Source organism: Rhinolophus sinicus, linkage group LG04 (genome assembly GCF_036562045.2).
Source record: "Rhinolophus sinicus isolate RSC01 linkage group LG04, ASM3656204v1, whole genome shotgun sequence".
NCBI classification, from domain to species: domain Eukaryota; kingdom Metazoa; phylum Chordata; class Mammalia; order Chiroptera; family Rhinolophidae; genus Rhinolophus; species Rhinolophus sinicus.
The window spans coordinates 69,805,307-69,820,214 of record NC_133754.1 but is presented as its reverse complement, the minus strand read 5'-3'; the positions used below and the strand labels follow the sequence as shown (position 1 = coordinate 69,820,214).

At 32.5% G+C, this 14,908-nt stretch overlaps 1 protein-coding gene across 2 annotated transcripts in view; it reads left to right on the top strand.

Moving 5' to 3' along the window:
* The window catches only part of SGCZ (sarcoglycan zeta), an 802,473-nt gene that overhangs the window by 671,628 nt on the left and 115,937 nt on the right, over positions 1-14,908 (top strand). The window contains exon 3 of one of the 2 annotated variants that reach the window (XM_074329720.1): positions 3,180-3,281. The exons of the other annotated variant lie outside the window; for it this stretch is intronic. Coding sequence (XP_074185821.1) covers positions 3,180-3,281 — 102 coding nt within the window. The remainder of the gene's footprint in view (positions 1-3,179; positions 3,282-14,908) is intronic. 2 annotated transcript variants of the gene reach the window in all.

Below are 14,908 nucleotides of genomic sequence, written 5' to 3'. Positions count from 1 at the left end.
AGGTATAGTGACAGTAGGAATAAAATTCACTTTTTAAAGCTCCTGCAGAAGGGAAACCAGATTATTTCATCATCTCATAAATTATTAGTGGACTTGGTACATGAATGTGAGGATCAGGTTAATTATATACTGAATATATATTATCTAGCTTTATATATTTTATAACTATACGGAGATAATATGGAAAAACTTGAAAATTTATTTTTTAACATAAAACAAGAGAAATAAAAGATGGGACAAATGGATATGTGGGAGTGAGGTTAGATTCACAGCATAATACTATAATAACAGTTCTACATTTAAACCTGGGAATTCTATTTCATGTAATTTAAATGAAATATAATTATGCATATGCCCCAAATTATATATTATATAGAAAATATAAGAAAACACTGAACTTAAGAATCAAACGTTTCCAACATTAAATATTCATATAGCATAGTATTATTACATTTAATTTTGGATATCCAGTTCTTTTATTCCAAAACATTTTATGAAAATAATTTTTGAAATTAATATTGAACTGGGAATTATGTTTATCACAGAATTTTTTAATTGCCTTTAGATAGTCAGTTTCCATAACAACTCTATGGGGAATATTTTGAAACACTTCCTTCCAACAGGCATTTGAGAATATATATGGACAGTCATTGTGTGAGATTTAGTCCAGAAAATCCCTTGCAAAATATGGTATTTTAAAGCCATGTGCTACTTTATATGTTCTATTATTGGCTTTCTGAATCATAGAGAATTCTGTCTCCACTTTACTTCTGCCACTACTATTCGGGTATTCTTTAGGCCTCATTATATCCGGAAATTCTCTCACCATCAAGACCTCAAAATCTGTAGCTCCATTTTCTGGTGATAAACCTCTTAGATAGCTAATATTTCTTAACTCCTGTTAAACCTGGTCATTAATTATCAGTTAACATTCTTTGACCCTGTGTTATTTTTGAGGCCAAACTTTGCTGTTCTGGCTTTACTTGTCCCTAAACAATGAGAAAATAATGGTCAGATATTTGAGGGGCATCATTTTTTGCTACTTTAGAACACCATATCTTTACAAATTTCTACCATCCCTGCCTAGCAAATCCTCATTGTTGAGTCTCTAACTGTTCATTCTGCCTCTGTCTTTCCTAGTTAGGTACAATGTTGCAAAGCCACAATAATTAGAGCCAGTAAATGGGTGACTATATAATTAATGTCTAAGTTAAAGACACTTTTCACTTTTAAAAGTGAAAGTGGATATTTAAAAATTGGCATAAACTAGCTCTGTCTCAGAGAAACCAGGGTATGTCACCATCTCAACAAAAGTAGACTATTTTCTCATTGCAATCAGCTGTTAGTAAGGCTTAAAATTATCACATTTATTACTATTTCTCTTTTTTTTTTTATTTTTTACTTTTAGCCAGTAGCCTATTAAGCATTTTCAGTGTCAGCTTTAAGTTTGAGGCTCAAAAAATCAATCCCTTCCCATCCCAAGTTTATTTCAACAAAAATCAATTACTTTCTTCTTCTATGAGAAGACTGAGACTTCACCACATAAAAATGTCTCTCTCTCAATAGTCATTTTCCTTGTCTGTCTTTAAAATAAATCCTTCAATTTTTACTCAAAATTGTATTTGTTGTTATACTACTGCATTGGCTTTTTGTTTGTTTGTTTGTTTTAATTTTTTTGGAGCAGGGAAGGCAGGAGGTAGAGACTGGGGCCATCATAATATCTTGGCTTTCCTCTTATATTTCTGATCACAACCTCCCAGATTGTATAAAATACTTCTTTCCAATCCACAGACCTAAGTCATTATTGAGTTTCTTCTTTGTCTATATACATCATTCTACACAGTATTTGCTTATCATGATAGATTCAAGTCTTAAGCAATTGTTATCCCCCAACTCTCTTTCTACAGATATTATGATTGATGGACAAATATATGACTTTTTCAATGATACCTGAAAGTTAGAAAGTCATTAATTATCAGTTAACATTCTTTGACCCTGTGTTATTTTCCAAAGCTCAACTTATTTTTTGCCACTAAGCCTACAGATTCAGGATTCCAATATAAAAATCACTACATTTCTTTATTTACTCGTAATTGTGAAACCTTGGGTTAATTGTAAATGCCCCATTTTCAGTATCTCCAGATAAAATTAGCGACTGGGTTTTGTAGGTTGTTCTTCCACCACACTCCTTACACTTATTACCAAGTTGTGCATTATTACTGATACTGTCAGTCCCACATCATATTTCTACCAGATTAATCTAAAGCTTAACTGTGATAATTTCAAGCCATTGAGCTATTCAGGAACTTCTTATGTTTCTTTTCTTGGAGGCTGAAGTAAGTACATACTCTTTAGCTTTGCACTCAGGGCCTTCTTTTTTCTGGCCTCAAAACATACTCCTAATGATTTCTATCACTATATTTCATACATTATCCAGACTGAACAGCATGATATCTCTTAAGTGTTACCAGAATGTTCATTTTGTCCTTCCCTCTATGGACATCCCCTGTTAAAATTCCATATTATTCTTCAGGCCCTTATCATAGTCAATCTCTTCCATGAATATGGTATACTCTCTTACCATATTTGAAATCTCCTTTCTTTAATCCCCATTAGCATCTAGTTCTTACTTTTTTAAAATTTAATTTACTCTGTCTCATAAATGTTGTCTGTGTACTTGTTTTATCCTCCTCATAGAGTGTTGTTTTCTAAAGGAGAGGACACATGCTTTACTCATGGTTTGAATTTTGGAACACCATGCTTACTTATACTAATCAATCATCATTACTTATTGAAATTATTATGCAAATGTGTCTATTTGAATGCTGTAGAAATATGTATATAACTGTAATATAAAAAATAGTATTAGATCTCTCCACAAAAAAAAAAAAAAAAAAAAAAAAAAGAATGTTTCCAAGAGTCAGGTAGCAAGAAAGTTCAGGATTTATTCATAGATAAATTCTAGTCTCTGGTAGATCTTCTTGTCCTGTTCATTTTAAACAGAGCCCTCTATATGCATGCAAACAGCTGCAATCATCATTAAGCAGGTTAAATCTCTCATTTTCCTTAAATCATCACTGATTTGAGCTTACTGTTTTCTCAATTTAGGCCTAAAAAATTATGGCCATTTATTCATTCTCTAATTAACCTAAAAGTGAACTATATTTCATTGCTTGTAGGATGGTATGGGAAATCTGAGAGTCACCAAGAAGGGAATTCGACTTGAAGGGGTATCTGAGTTTCTACTTCCATTGTATGTGAAAGAAATTCATTCCCGAAAGGTATGTGATACTGGCTTTGGCTTACTGTAAAAGATAATTAAGAGGTTATGTTTTAGCTTGAAATAGGAGGATAGAACCCCCTTATCTCTTCAGTATGTATTTAAGTTTTCTTAAGCTAAAGACTTAATTGAAAAAATCAAAACAATGAAACAATTGAAAAACCAGTGAAAGTTAGTTTCAAACTAACAAATTAGAGAACCACTTTGAATTAAACTGTAGTGTTGTTTCTGTTAATCTATAAAACTTGCCCCTCTATTTTCAATGGAAGTTAAAAATACACAGTTATAGGATATTAATTGCAAAAGGGGCATTTGGTATATCTTGAGTAATAGTTTTAGGAAGCATTGAGTTGAATAAATGATTTTAGTTCAATATATTAAAGTCCTTTTAGTTTTGAGGGACATGCATTTTCTAAGAGATGACAAAGAGTCTTAGTAGAGAAATTAAATTTACTTCTTGATGCTCATTATTTAAAACAAGTAAGAATATTTATCCTTTCAAATGTGTGTGTGCCATGTGTATTTTATGACTTGGCAGCATGTTAAAATTCAAAAGATTATAACTTAGACATTATTCATTTTGGCTTACGTGTGCTACCTCTCAGAAGATAGTAAGTGTGCTTACTATCAAAATCTAAGTAGAATATTTCAAATCTATTAGATATTCCCATAGGATATGTGTGTAGGCGTGGAAATTAACTTATTAAGACAGAAAAAATGGAAAGTTTGCTATATAAAATGTGGAAAGATTACGAACCTTATTTCATAAATATGAAAGTCAATTTTAGACTAGAATAAATTTTCAACATGCCTAATATGTATCTTGGTAAATGGGTTGCATAGTAAGACATGATTTTATGAAATGCTTCAAAGCTATTTTCCCTTAAATATCAAAGTGAAAACAGAACAGATGATTCTTTTTCACATAACTTTTAATTAGGGTAATTATATTAACTTTTAATTTTATTTTGCTATGTGTGAACTACAGGACTTCACTAATATACCGGGTGCCAAAAAAAAATGTATACAAGTGGACACTTTGGTCCATGTTGCTCAATCAGTAATTCGCTGTAATTAGAAGTGTCTAGACACTGATGGTAACCACTTTGAGCACCTCTTATAATTTCAGAAGTCAAACGTGACTCGTATTCACATTTTGTTATAGGTATATATTGAGTATTACAATTTTAATAGTTATTTCCTTTCTTAAAATGTGTATACCTTTCTTTTTTTTTGGGCACACTCTTTATACAGACTGCTACTCTGGGTACTAGAAATTGAATACCGAGATTACTATCTGTATTTTGGTCATACAAATAACACATAGACATGTGAATGAACACATAACCTTACATGACTAAACTATAAAAATAATTAACCTTAAAATTTTTAAAAATTGATTGATGTTTTTGTTTAATTTTTATGAAAACTGAAAAATAACATATTTACACATGTTAGTGTCTTCCCTCTGATTGGAAGTCACTACCACTCACAGTTATTTACTGATTTTTTGTTGTGTTTGGCACTATGAAACAATTCAGTATTTGAAGAAATGAAAACAGAGGTGGAAATCAAGAAATTGCTTAACATAAGAAGAAGATGACAGTATCATAGGCAGGAAGTTCTTTGAAAATACGTCCATTTTAGACCAATTTGTAGTGGCCTCCTGGGAATACAATTTAGAGGACTATAAGCCCTCTGCCAACAAGCAGGTTATAGAATTTACCTGCCCAGCCTGAACATTTTTGAGAGTGTAACAGGTGTTAACTAAGATTCTCCTAAGAAACTGGGATAAATGTTCACTCCATCTATGGACTTATTAAGAAAGAATCCACTGATTTTTAATAACATTAAAGTGGGAGGCGGTAGCAGTTGAGCTTCCTAATCTTTATCCCCAGGAAAGTTTGCAACTGCAAGCTCACAAGCATTTCTAAAATCCACTGTGCTGGTTGCAATTTCTACCTGCTTTTCACATCCCCTGTCCTGTTGCTTGTCCTCCCTGCATCTCCTGTTGTTATCATTCGCCTCTAGATAAATGGGAAGCAAAGCACAGCACAGGCAGAAGGGAGCAAGTTCTTTCTGCAGTCAGACAGACGGTGTGGCTTGAGAACAGAAAAGAAAGGAGACCCATTTACTTCTTGGAATTTTCTCTACACATACACTATAAAAATAAATGTTTAAAATAAATAATACATATATATATATATATATATATATATATATATATATATATATATATATGTTTGTGTGTGTGTGTGTGCGTGTGATATATATTGTATAAGCAGTTCCCACCTTATAATTTTCTTGTCCTTGGATGCATGCAGTTGTTTATTCCCTGCCATAAAGCCTATTCAGTGTTTTAAAAAGTCAGACACAATTTCCCTGAACCTTAGTTTTCTCTAATAAAGTGAGTTTTGTAGAAAATCATAGAAGTACTTAATTCTTTGGTTCGGAAAAAAATACAAAGTAATTCAATAATACTAGTAGAAATTAGATTTAAATTTAAAAATATTCCATTGTACATGTCAGTCTTTCCAAACATTTTAATATGTTCAAATATTTGCATGATAAAATGTCAAAGTTCCTGTCGGTCTAAGATAACAAAATCAATTAAGTTCACAAGGTACTTATTAAGAATCAATTAAGCTGAGAAAAACAATACAGTATACACCAATTTTGATTTGTACAGATATTTTTCCTGCATTTTTGATTTGTGTGTCTGCATGGATGTGTGTGTTTTCTTGCATGAAAGCTAGCAGGTAGCCTTCCTTATGTTTAGCAAGTATTCCACTTTAAAATAGAGAATTTTCTTATTTAAAGTTATTTCTGGTTATGTAGGTATTTAATTCTACACGTGGAAAGGGACTAGAGAAGTGTCTATTTTTCAGAAAATGAAGTTGACATCACACGTACACACTTCTAGTCTCCTAACCGAATAAACCAGAGGCTGTTTCTACAAGCTAACAGACGCCCTGCCCCCACCACCAAACTTCTATAGATATTTAAAATTCTATTATTATCCATTGCAGTTTACTCTCTTCTTCATGCTTTAAAAAAGTTCCTAACTGGTCCATAATATCAGTATGCAGAAAAACGTATTATATTCTCTGTTTGAAATATCTTAGCCTTCAATGCATTTCTCAAAATTAACAATTTTGTTTTCAGGGAGTGAAAAACTCAGTGAATATTTGTGAAGTTAAATATATAGTTTTCTTCAGGAGCTACCTTACGTAAAGGATAACAATGATATTCTGAATCAATCTTGAATCCATGTGGTCAAACATTAAGCTAAAATTTTTGAAATAGCAGGAAATTCGGACATAAAATCACTAGTGTTTGTTTGTTTTTAAATGGAATTAGAGTATATTTCGAAAGGTTTCATGAATGCAGAGTTCTAAGGTCATTAAATTAGCTGCATTTCACTGATTCTTACCAGAAATTTTGCATCACACAGGTCTCTAGAACTTCTTGAAGTATTACCTAACTGCAGATGATATTAGCTAAACAGCTTCTTTGTTTATTTTTTTTCTGTCCAATGATCCGTAGTTAAAGTGGTACCTTACCACTGCACCCCATCCCAGATCCCAGCATCCTGCCTGACAGATTGATACTTGTGCCAGGGTACTACTATCGGAGCATTTCAATTCCAGTAACTCCACAGCAAAGCAAAGACATTTGTGTTCTTTATGATTCCTGTGTTAGCAGAGCTGTGAGTAAGGCTTCGCTCTCCCCTTCATGAAGTCATTTCACCTGGCATCAGAGCTGGGATGCTAAATCAGTTCTGATTACAAGCAGATTTTTGTTTTTTTGTTTGTTTTGTTTTGTTTTGTGTTAACCTTGTGGGTTCAATGCTTCTTTATAGAATTCAGACACAATACTATGAGGCCAGAGTGCTTCAGCAAACATCTTCCCTGGTTATACAATATACTAATCTCATGATGCTGTCTCTTTCCGGTTCCTTTCTCCCATACAAGTCTCTTTGCGGGTTTCTTTTTCCCATACAAACCAATTCATACAAAGCAATATCTACAGGCTTCTACAGTCATTTCATCATCATCATTATTATCATACTGCCTTTAGGTGTTTCTTTCATACAGGTGAAATTTATTATTTTACTGTAATGTCTTTATTCAAGTTATAAATATAACTACAAATCATCCCAATCTTTACACTCAGAAAAAAAAAAAGGCTAACATGTGGTGAACATCATAGTTATATAATTATACACGTGTATAAATAAAAGGATAAATATGTAGAGAGACACATATATGCTGTTTATAATTACTATATTATACATAATTTAATAGGGGAAACATAATCTGAACTACATTAAAAGGAATTGCCGAACTTAAATATTTCTTCAGCACAAAAATATTTTAAAGCTTGTCTTTATGGTTAAGAATAAAAGATTATGCATACCATTAAGAAGCTGGATGCATTCGCTCCATGTTTTAATTTCAGACAGTGTTCATTAACTCCCTGCAGTGCAATTTGAGGTGATTAGCTCCTCTCCAATTTGTCCTCACCCCTCTTCATTTTCAATTTTTTTGAACAATTATATTGTTTTAACTTTCTCAGAGTTCATAGTATTTGCATTCTGTTCTGCAATGTTAATTGCCTTGGCACTTTGGTCTTAATTCTGTATGTGTAGAGGCTACAGCACTGCCACCAGTCCTCCTTTTATTATGGCTTCTCTATGATTGAGTTCATTATTCAAAGCATTCATTTCTTGCTTGTATTTCACTGTTAATTAGTTTTGTTTATGTCTTTGTTAACCCCTGAAACATTTCATTCTAAAGGTGTCTGACTGTTTTCTTTGCTGGTAATATTATTAATGGGTCATCCCTTATTTTGCTGTTAACTCACTGCTCTATTAAATTCTAGCACTGAATATACCCATGAAAAGTTCCAGGGCAGCCTGGTATTTTTCTTTTGCTGATGACATAAATGTTCTGTCTGAATGCTTGATACATTTTTGCCATTTCATGTCTTTCATATCAGGGAAATTTTCTCTATTATATCACTAAATACCTTTCAGTTTCATTTGTTGAGTCTTTACTTCAGAGAAAACAACAATTCTTATGTTGGATCATCTTGGCAGTCTACAGCTATTGCAATTTCTCTAACTATTTTAAACTATATTTTTCCTCTGAATACAAGTAACTGTCATTATCTGGAGTCTTTCTTCTGTGACATGAGTTTATTGTTCTCCATATGAATTTTGCCTTTACTCTTTCTAATTCATGTATTTTATATATAAGGATGTTGTTTTGATTCTCAGAATTTTCCTTAGGTCCACAGTCTCCTTTTAAATCTTGTATTTTGCTGTCTTTGAGCTGTGGTTTTATTAAATTTAAAATTAATTCTAAAATTTAAAGCATTCACCTTATCTAGCTTGAATTATCACTGATGAGTCACAATTTAAAGTAAAAGATTGAAAAGTCTAGCTACTTTGTTTTACAAGACAGACTGTAGATGGGAAGGGGGAGATAGACTGTGACAGTTTTCTCTCATCTGAGGCTCTACTAATGGCTTGTGCCAAACACACGTGGACTATTTTAATCCCATGGGTCTAGTGGCCTGTTCTGCTTCTGTAGAATTCTTCCAGTGGCATATACAATCCTTCACTCTTGGTAGATTTTTCCAGTGCTACCGACTTTATCACCCTTTTCTCCTCTCTCCACATCCGTTTATTTGGATTAGACTTCTCGGAAATGTATTATTAACACTTTTTTTTAACCCCATTCTGGAGATATGAGTTAAAGTAGCATGGGGATACATGTTGTGTGCTGCTATGAAATAATCTTTCTTGATTCCACTTTTTCAAGTATATAGCTTAAGCTTTTATCAAGAAATTGTTGGCTGTTCCAAGAAAAAGTTGATTAAAAGTATAATTGTGGTTTAATTTGTTAAGTAGTGAGGGAGAGAAGTTTTTGAAAACTTTTCTATTTTAATGTATAGTATTACTAGGTAGGATCATTCTCTCCCTCCCCCACTCATTCCCTCCCTCTCTCCCTCCCTCCTTCTCTCCTTTCCCCTTCCTTCCTTCCTTCCTTCCTTCCTTCCTTCCTTCCTTCCTTCCTTCCTTCCTTCCTTCCTTCTGGTTTTCCTTCCTTCCTTCCCTGCCTTCTTCATTTCTTTATCTCCTTCATGGCCAATAACCCCCAATACCATAATTTGAATAATCAATTTTCCCATCACTAATTAAAAATATGATGTTTCTCATATACTGCATTCTTAAGTCTACATAGATTTATTTCTGGTATCGCTGTTCTGTTCTACCGATGTAGTTGGACAAAAACAAAACTACAATTTTAAGGAATGTTTTTAATAACTTTTAGAGCAAGTTCTTTATATTGGTCTTTTTTAAAAGCTTTTGCCTATTGTGCATTTTCTTTTCCAAATGACCTTAGTAATCAGCTGTCAAGTTTAATAATTCCTGTTGGGAGTTAATTATGGTTACATTTGTGAAGAATGGACATCTTTATAGTTTTGAGTTTTCCTGTCTAGGCACATGGCTTTTCTCTTGATATATATATCTTGATATAATAGAACTTATTTTGTGTTGTTCAGGAACACATTTTAACATTCTTAGACATATAAGCATCACAAATTTCTAGTGAATCATTTTACGATTCGTATTGCTATTGGAATGCGTTTTCCATTCATTTTTCTCTGATTGGTCTTTGTGCTTGTGTCGAAAAGCCATTGTTTTGGTGTTGCAAATGTAATCTGGCCATTTTTTTAAAATTTTGTTTGATTTCTATTATATCTCAAATCCTTTTTGTGGCTATTCAGACAGATAATGACTTATAATAATAATAGCTAACATGCAGCATACACTAGAGCTCTGACGTCCAATTCCTGGTTTCAAATACAGACTCTGTCATTTAGCAGTTTTAACTGGTTACCTTATTTAACTTCTCTTGCCTTATTTTTACCTTCTGCAAAATATAGTTCATAGTAACCCTTAATATATTTAAGGACTACAGTGTTATGATTAGTATTAGATGAGGTAAAAGGGAAAAAAATCCTTACCACAATGTCCAACCCAATAAATAGTATTGCTTATTATTTTAATGAAAGTCAAACATTATGCTAAATGCTTGGCCTATTTTAGCTCATATTATCCTCACTATGTGATGAGTATTATCATGACACACAGTATATTTTGAAAACAGAGTTTAAGGATTTGCTGACACATTTTAAGTGGGATGTGAGAGTAACAGAGAATCTAATATGGTATCAAAGATTTTGGGGCTGAGTAGTTGCTTTTAACCACTGTGGAGGAAAGTGGGTAATGGGGGAAGATTATGAGCACAGTTTTAGAGCTTTTAATTCTGTCTATTAGAAGAGCACAGATTTCAAGTTAGGTAAGTGTGTATATGAGTCTGGGTTTCATGTTGGGGATATAAGCTAAAGACATAAATCAGAGACATATCTATCAAGCTATAGCTATTTATCGAGCTATAACTAATTTAAATACTTGAGATGAGACAAAATATCAAGTAAATGAATGCAGATAGTAAAGATAAGCTGTCTACTAAATGAATCCAATATAGAAGATTTTAGACAGAAGTATAAATACCACAGACTGAAAAGGAAAGGTCAGTGATGCAGGATGAAACCAAAAGAGACTGGTTATCCTGGAAACATAGAGAAGAAAGTGTTCCTAGATTGGTAGAGTGAAAATCTGTTGTTAATACATGAATTAACATGAAGAATAGAAATTCACCAATCTATTTTTAAGTTGATTATAGTTTAGTCAGAAATAAATATTTTTTCACATTTTAATATATCTCACATTTTTAGATATGGTTTTTGTCTTGTTATTTTTCTTATTTAATACACTGAGGGAATTCCGTCAAAAGATACCGAAATGTCAAAGTATCCCTTTATTATGGGACAAACTTTTCTTGTTGATAAGGCAGCAATCTTTTAATAAACTGCTTAATTAAGCTCATAAACATTTTTTATTTTTATATTTTCATATAGTCACTTTTACTGTTTTTCTACATTACTCTGTTTTGTTTACTTTGCTGTTTTGCCTTAATATTTTACCAGCCAAGCAGAATTCACTTAGAAGTTCCATTTTTTCTATGCATTATGCAAATTTTAATAGCATAGGATGACTTCTTAAAGATATAGTTGAATTCTACTATGAAATTGTCTAGTTATTTTGACCCTTCTGATATAAAATCTTTGACTAACTTTCTTTTTTCTATAAAGATTGGTCCCTACTATTCAACCTCAAAATGCCTCACATTAATTTATATCTTTTCTAAGAATTTATACATTTTGTCCAGACTTCTATCTTTTAATCCTCATTGTTGCTTCTTTGCATTTTTTCTTCTTTTTATTTAAATATTCCAAATACTGGGCTTTCATCTTACTACTTTTTTACTTAGAACAAGTTTTGGTATTAACTGATTGAATTTTATTAATTTTTATTTTATCCCTTAACATTCTTTTCTCTACATTTTTAAGATATTTATACATTGTTGTTTTCCTAGTTTATTGAGTTGAATGCTTTATTATTTCACATTCAATATTTTCCGGTTTTAGTAAATCCTTTTAAGTGTATGCAATTTATATCAACTGTCTGTGCCTTACCTCATATGTCTGACAATATCCTCTGAAAGTTTTTCATTTACAGGTAGCATCTAATTTTCATTTTCATTTTCTCTTTACTCAAAATTTACTCCAAAAGCAAGATTAACATTTACATTTTGTATTGATTAATTTTGCTTTAACTGTCTTTTTGCCCTCCTTACCTTGTATCACTGCAGGCAAGGCATATGCTTCTTTAACTTCATAACACCCCTCATAGTTTTTAATTATATTAGTTTATCATTTGATCATAGTAACTGAACTATCAAATTACCCTAAGTTCCATGAGCCCAGGGACCATGCCTGTTTTAGTCATAAAAATATTACTTAGCAGCTAACCTGTAGCAAAGCAATAAAAAATACACACTTGTTGTTTTTAATGATTTCTACATAATGTTTTTATGAAGCTTTAATTTTTTAATTTTGTTTTATTAAATTTTCTTACTATCAATGGTCTTGAGTTATTCACATCCATTTTATCTGTAAGGTAGAAGTATCACAAAATGATGTATAACTGTGTATCTCTGCACAGTGACATCATACTTGTAGATTGAATGGGACATGGTGGAAATAGTCATGTCATGGGAATCTGCAAATGCTACAAATAAAATTATATTTTAATACTTTAATACTGTAAGGTGGGCAGTGTAGGTAATTGTATCCCATTTTTGAAGATGAACTACTTGGATTTTGTATCCAAAATCATAGGACTCAAAGGTGAACTAGAACTCACATCTCAAGTCACTGCTTCTTTCTCTAACTTGTATTTGTAGCAGTCTCTTCTACAATTGTGTCTCTATAAATTGCAAACCAGCTCTTCTAGTTAATTCATAGTATATATTTACATTCTTTCTGAAAGTATTAGAGATAATAGGATTTTAAGTTTTGCAGTTTGGATGAACTTAGGCTTCTTGTTATATTTCCAAACATCTACAAATAATTCATGTAAACTTTTTTTGTAGAGGTTATATGTACAAACTGGTTAAAGGACATTCGTAATGAACACTGAAAAGATAGCACTCATTTGTACAACAGAGTGCTTTTTAGTATTTGTCAACTAAGACATCTTTGATGGGATCCATTAGAAGCTGAGAAAAATATGTAAAGACAAACATAAGTAAGTATTTATATATAATTCTTAAGTAGTTCACAGATGCCACTGAACAAACCCATGTGTCCACTGATGAAAACGTAAAATGATATATGTAACTACTGATTACAGTTTACAATCCTGAACATTAAGCTTTGTACTTTACAAAACATTTTTATACGTATTACCTTATTTAATCCATACTGCTATACATGAGAATTGTCTTCATTTGCATATGGCAGTTCAGCTGCCTCAAATCATGCAACCTAAAAGTCTTAATACTATGACTAGAATCTCAGCCTCCCTATGCTGACTCATAGCTTTTTAACAATTCATGAGACTCTCCAAAATACTATTTTTTGCATATTCTCCCAGAATCCATATTTGTATTTATGTGTGTGGAGTGCTGGTCTGGGCCCATACAATAAGGTATGAGAATAGTTTGAGCACAGCAGACCTTCATTAGGAATGAGAGAAAAAGTAATACCGTAGTAGGGAATCCTCGTTAATTTGGGAAATAGTTTGAAGTTGCTAAATGCATAAGTGTAGGTGAAATTTGTTATAGAGGTGCAACATACTTTGGATTTAAAAACAAACATAAAACTATAGGGGTGCTCTGAAAATAGTTCTACTTATTGTGTATTTTTTTCTAGAGATTACCCTACTTTCCTCTTGCTGGTGTTTCTCAGACACTGCTAAAACCTTACACAGAAGTGAAGATTTCATCATCACCTCAAAAATTGTTGCCTTTGTAAACAAGCATGTAAACAAATTACCTCACTTTCTCCTCCTCACCTGCATTCTCTAAAAAGAATTGAAGATAACCAAAGCTCTAATTATGAATTTTCAGCACTGTATGGATTTATTATGACCTTGCTTGTATAAATGTAACTGACTCATTCCCTATATCCCCTGTCAGTCACAGGTACCAAAAGGAACACACTGGGCAGACCATAGTGGTACTTGAGTCACAAAACGATCTGCCTTATGTTTCTTCTGACTATTATGTGGCTTGATAAAATTATTTTTATTAGTGTATACTTAGTTCAAAATGTATTCATTCAGTCATTCAGTCATCCATTCATTCATTTGAGTTCTTTGTCCTTAGAAGTTGTGCCTGGGAACTAAGCATGGGAACAATCTTAGTGACAGTATTTTGACTTTCAATTGGGTCTTTCATTATTATTATTATTATTATTATTATTATTATTTAATTAAAGTTTATTGGGGTGACAATTGTTAGTAAAGTTACATAGGTTTCAGGTGTACGATTCTGCAATACATCATCTATATATCATATTCACCACCCAGATTCAATTCTCCTTCCATCACCATATATTTGATCCCTTTAACCCTCACCTAGCACCCATCTTCCCCCTTCCACACTAAATAATATCTGTAGACCAAGCTGGTACATCTCCATATGAAGGAATTTCAGCTGGGCTTCAAAGACTGGGATTTGAATGTCAAATTAGGTCATTTTTGTGAGCAGGAAGCAGTTTATAGCAAACATCATTTGTTTTTATTTGTTTTGGAAACAGTGACCAGAACAGTTTGATCTGATTTGATGAATCCTACAAGGCAACAGTATCAAACCCAGGCAGGCATACCTCTAAGGGTGTTCCAAGATTTTTTAGGGGTTGCTGAGGCATGAATATCTGTTTCCAGACTCTCAAGTTTGATATTCATTCTTTCCTAAGTTTGATCTGCCTGTGAATGATCCTGTAGCTACTACTTCTCTTTTTCCAACCTCTCTACCTCTGTTACCTTTCCTTATTTTACAAAAGTGATGGCTAACTGTCATCAGTCCTTTTTGTTTCGTTTTATTTTTTACATTTCAAAAATACTACTCAGGACATGAGAAGTTTAGAGTGGGGGAGGGGAGTTGGGTAAATGAAAAAAGTTTGAGGATACATTGCACCGGAAGT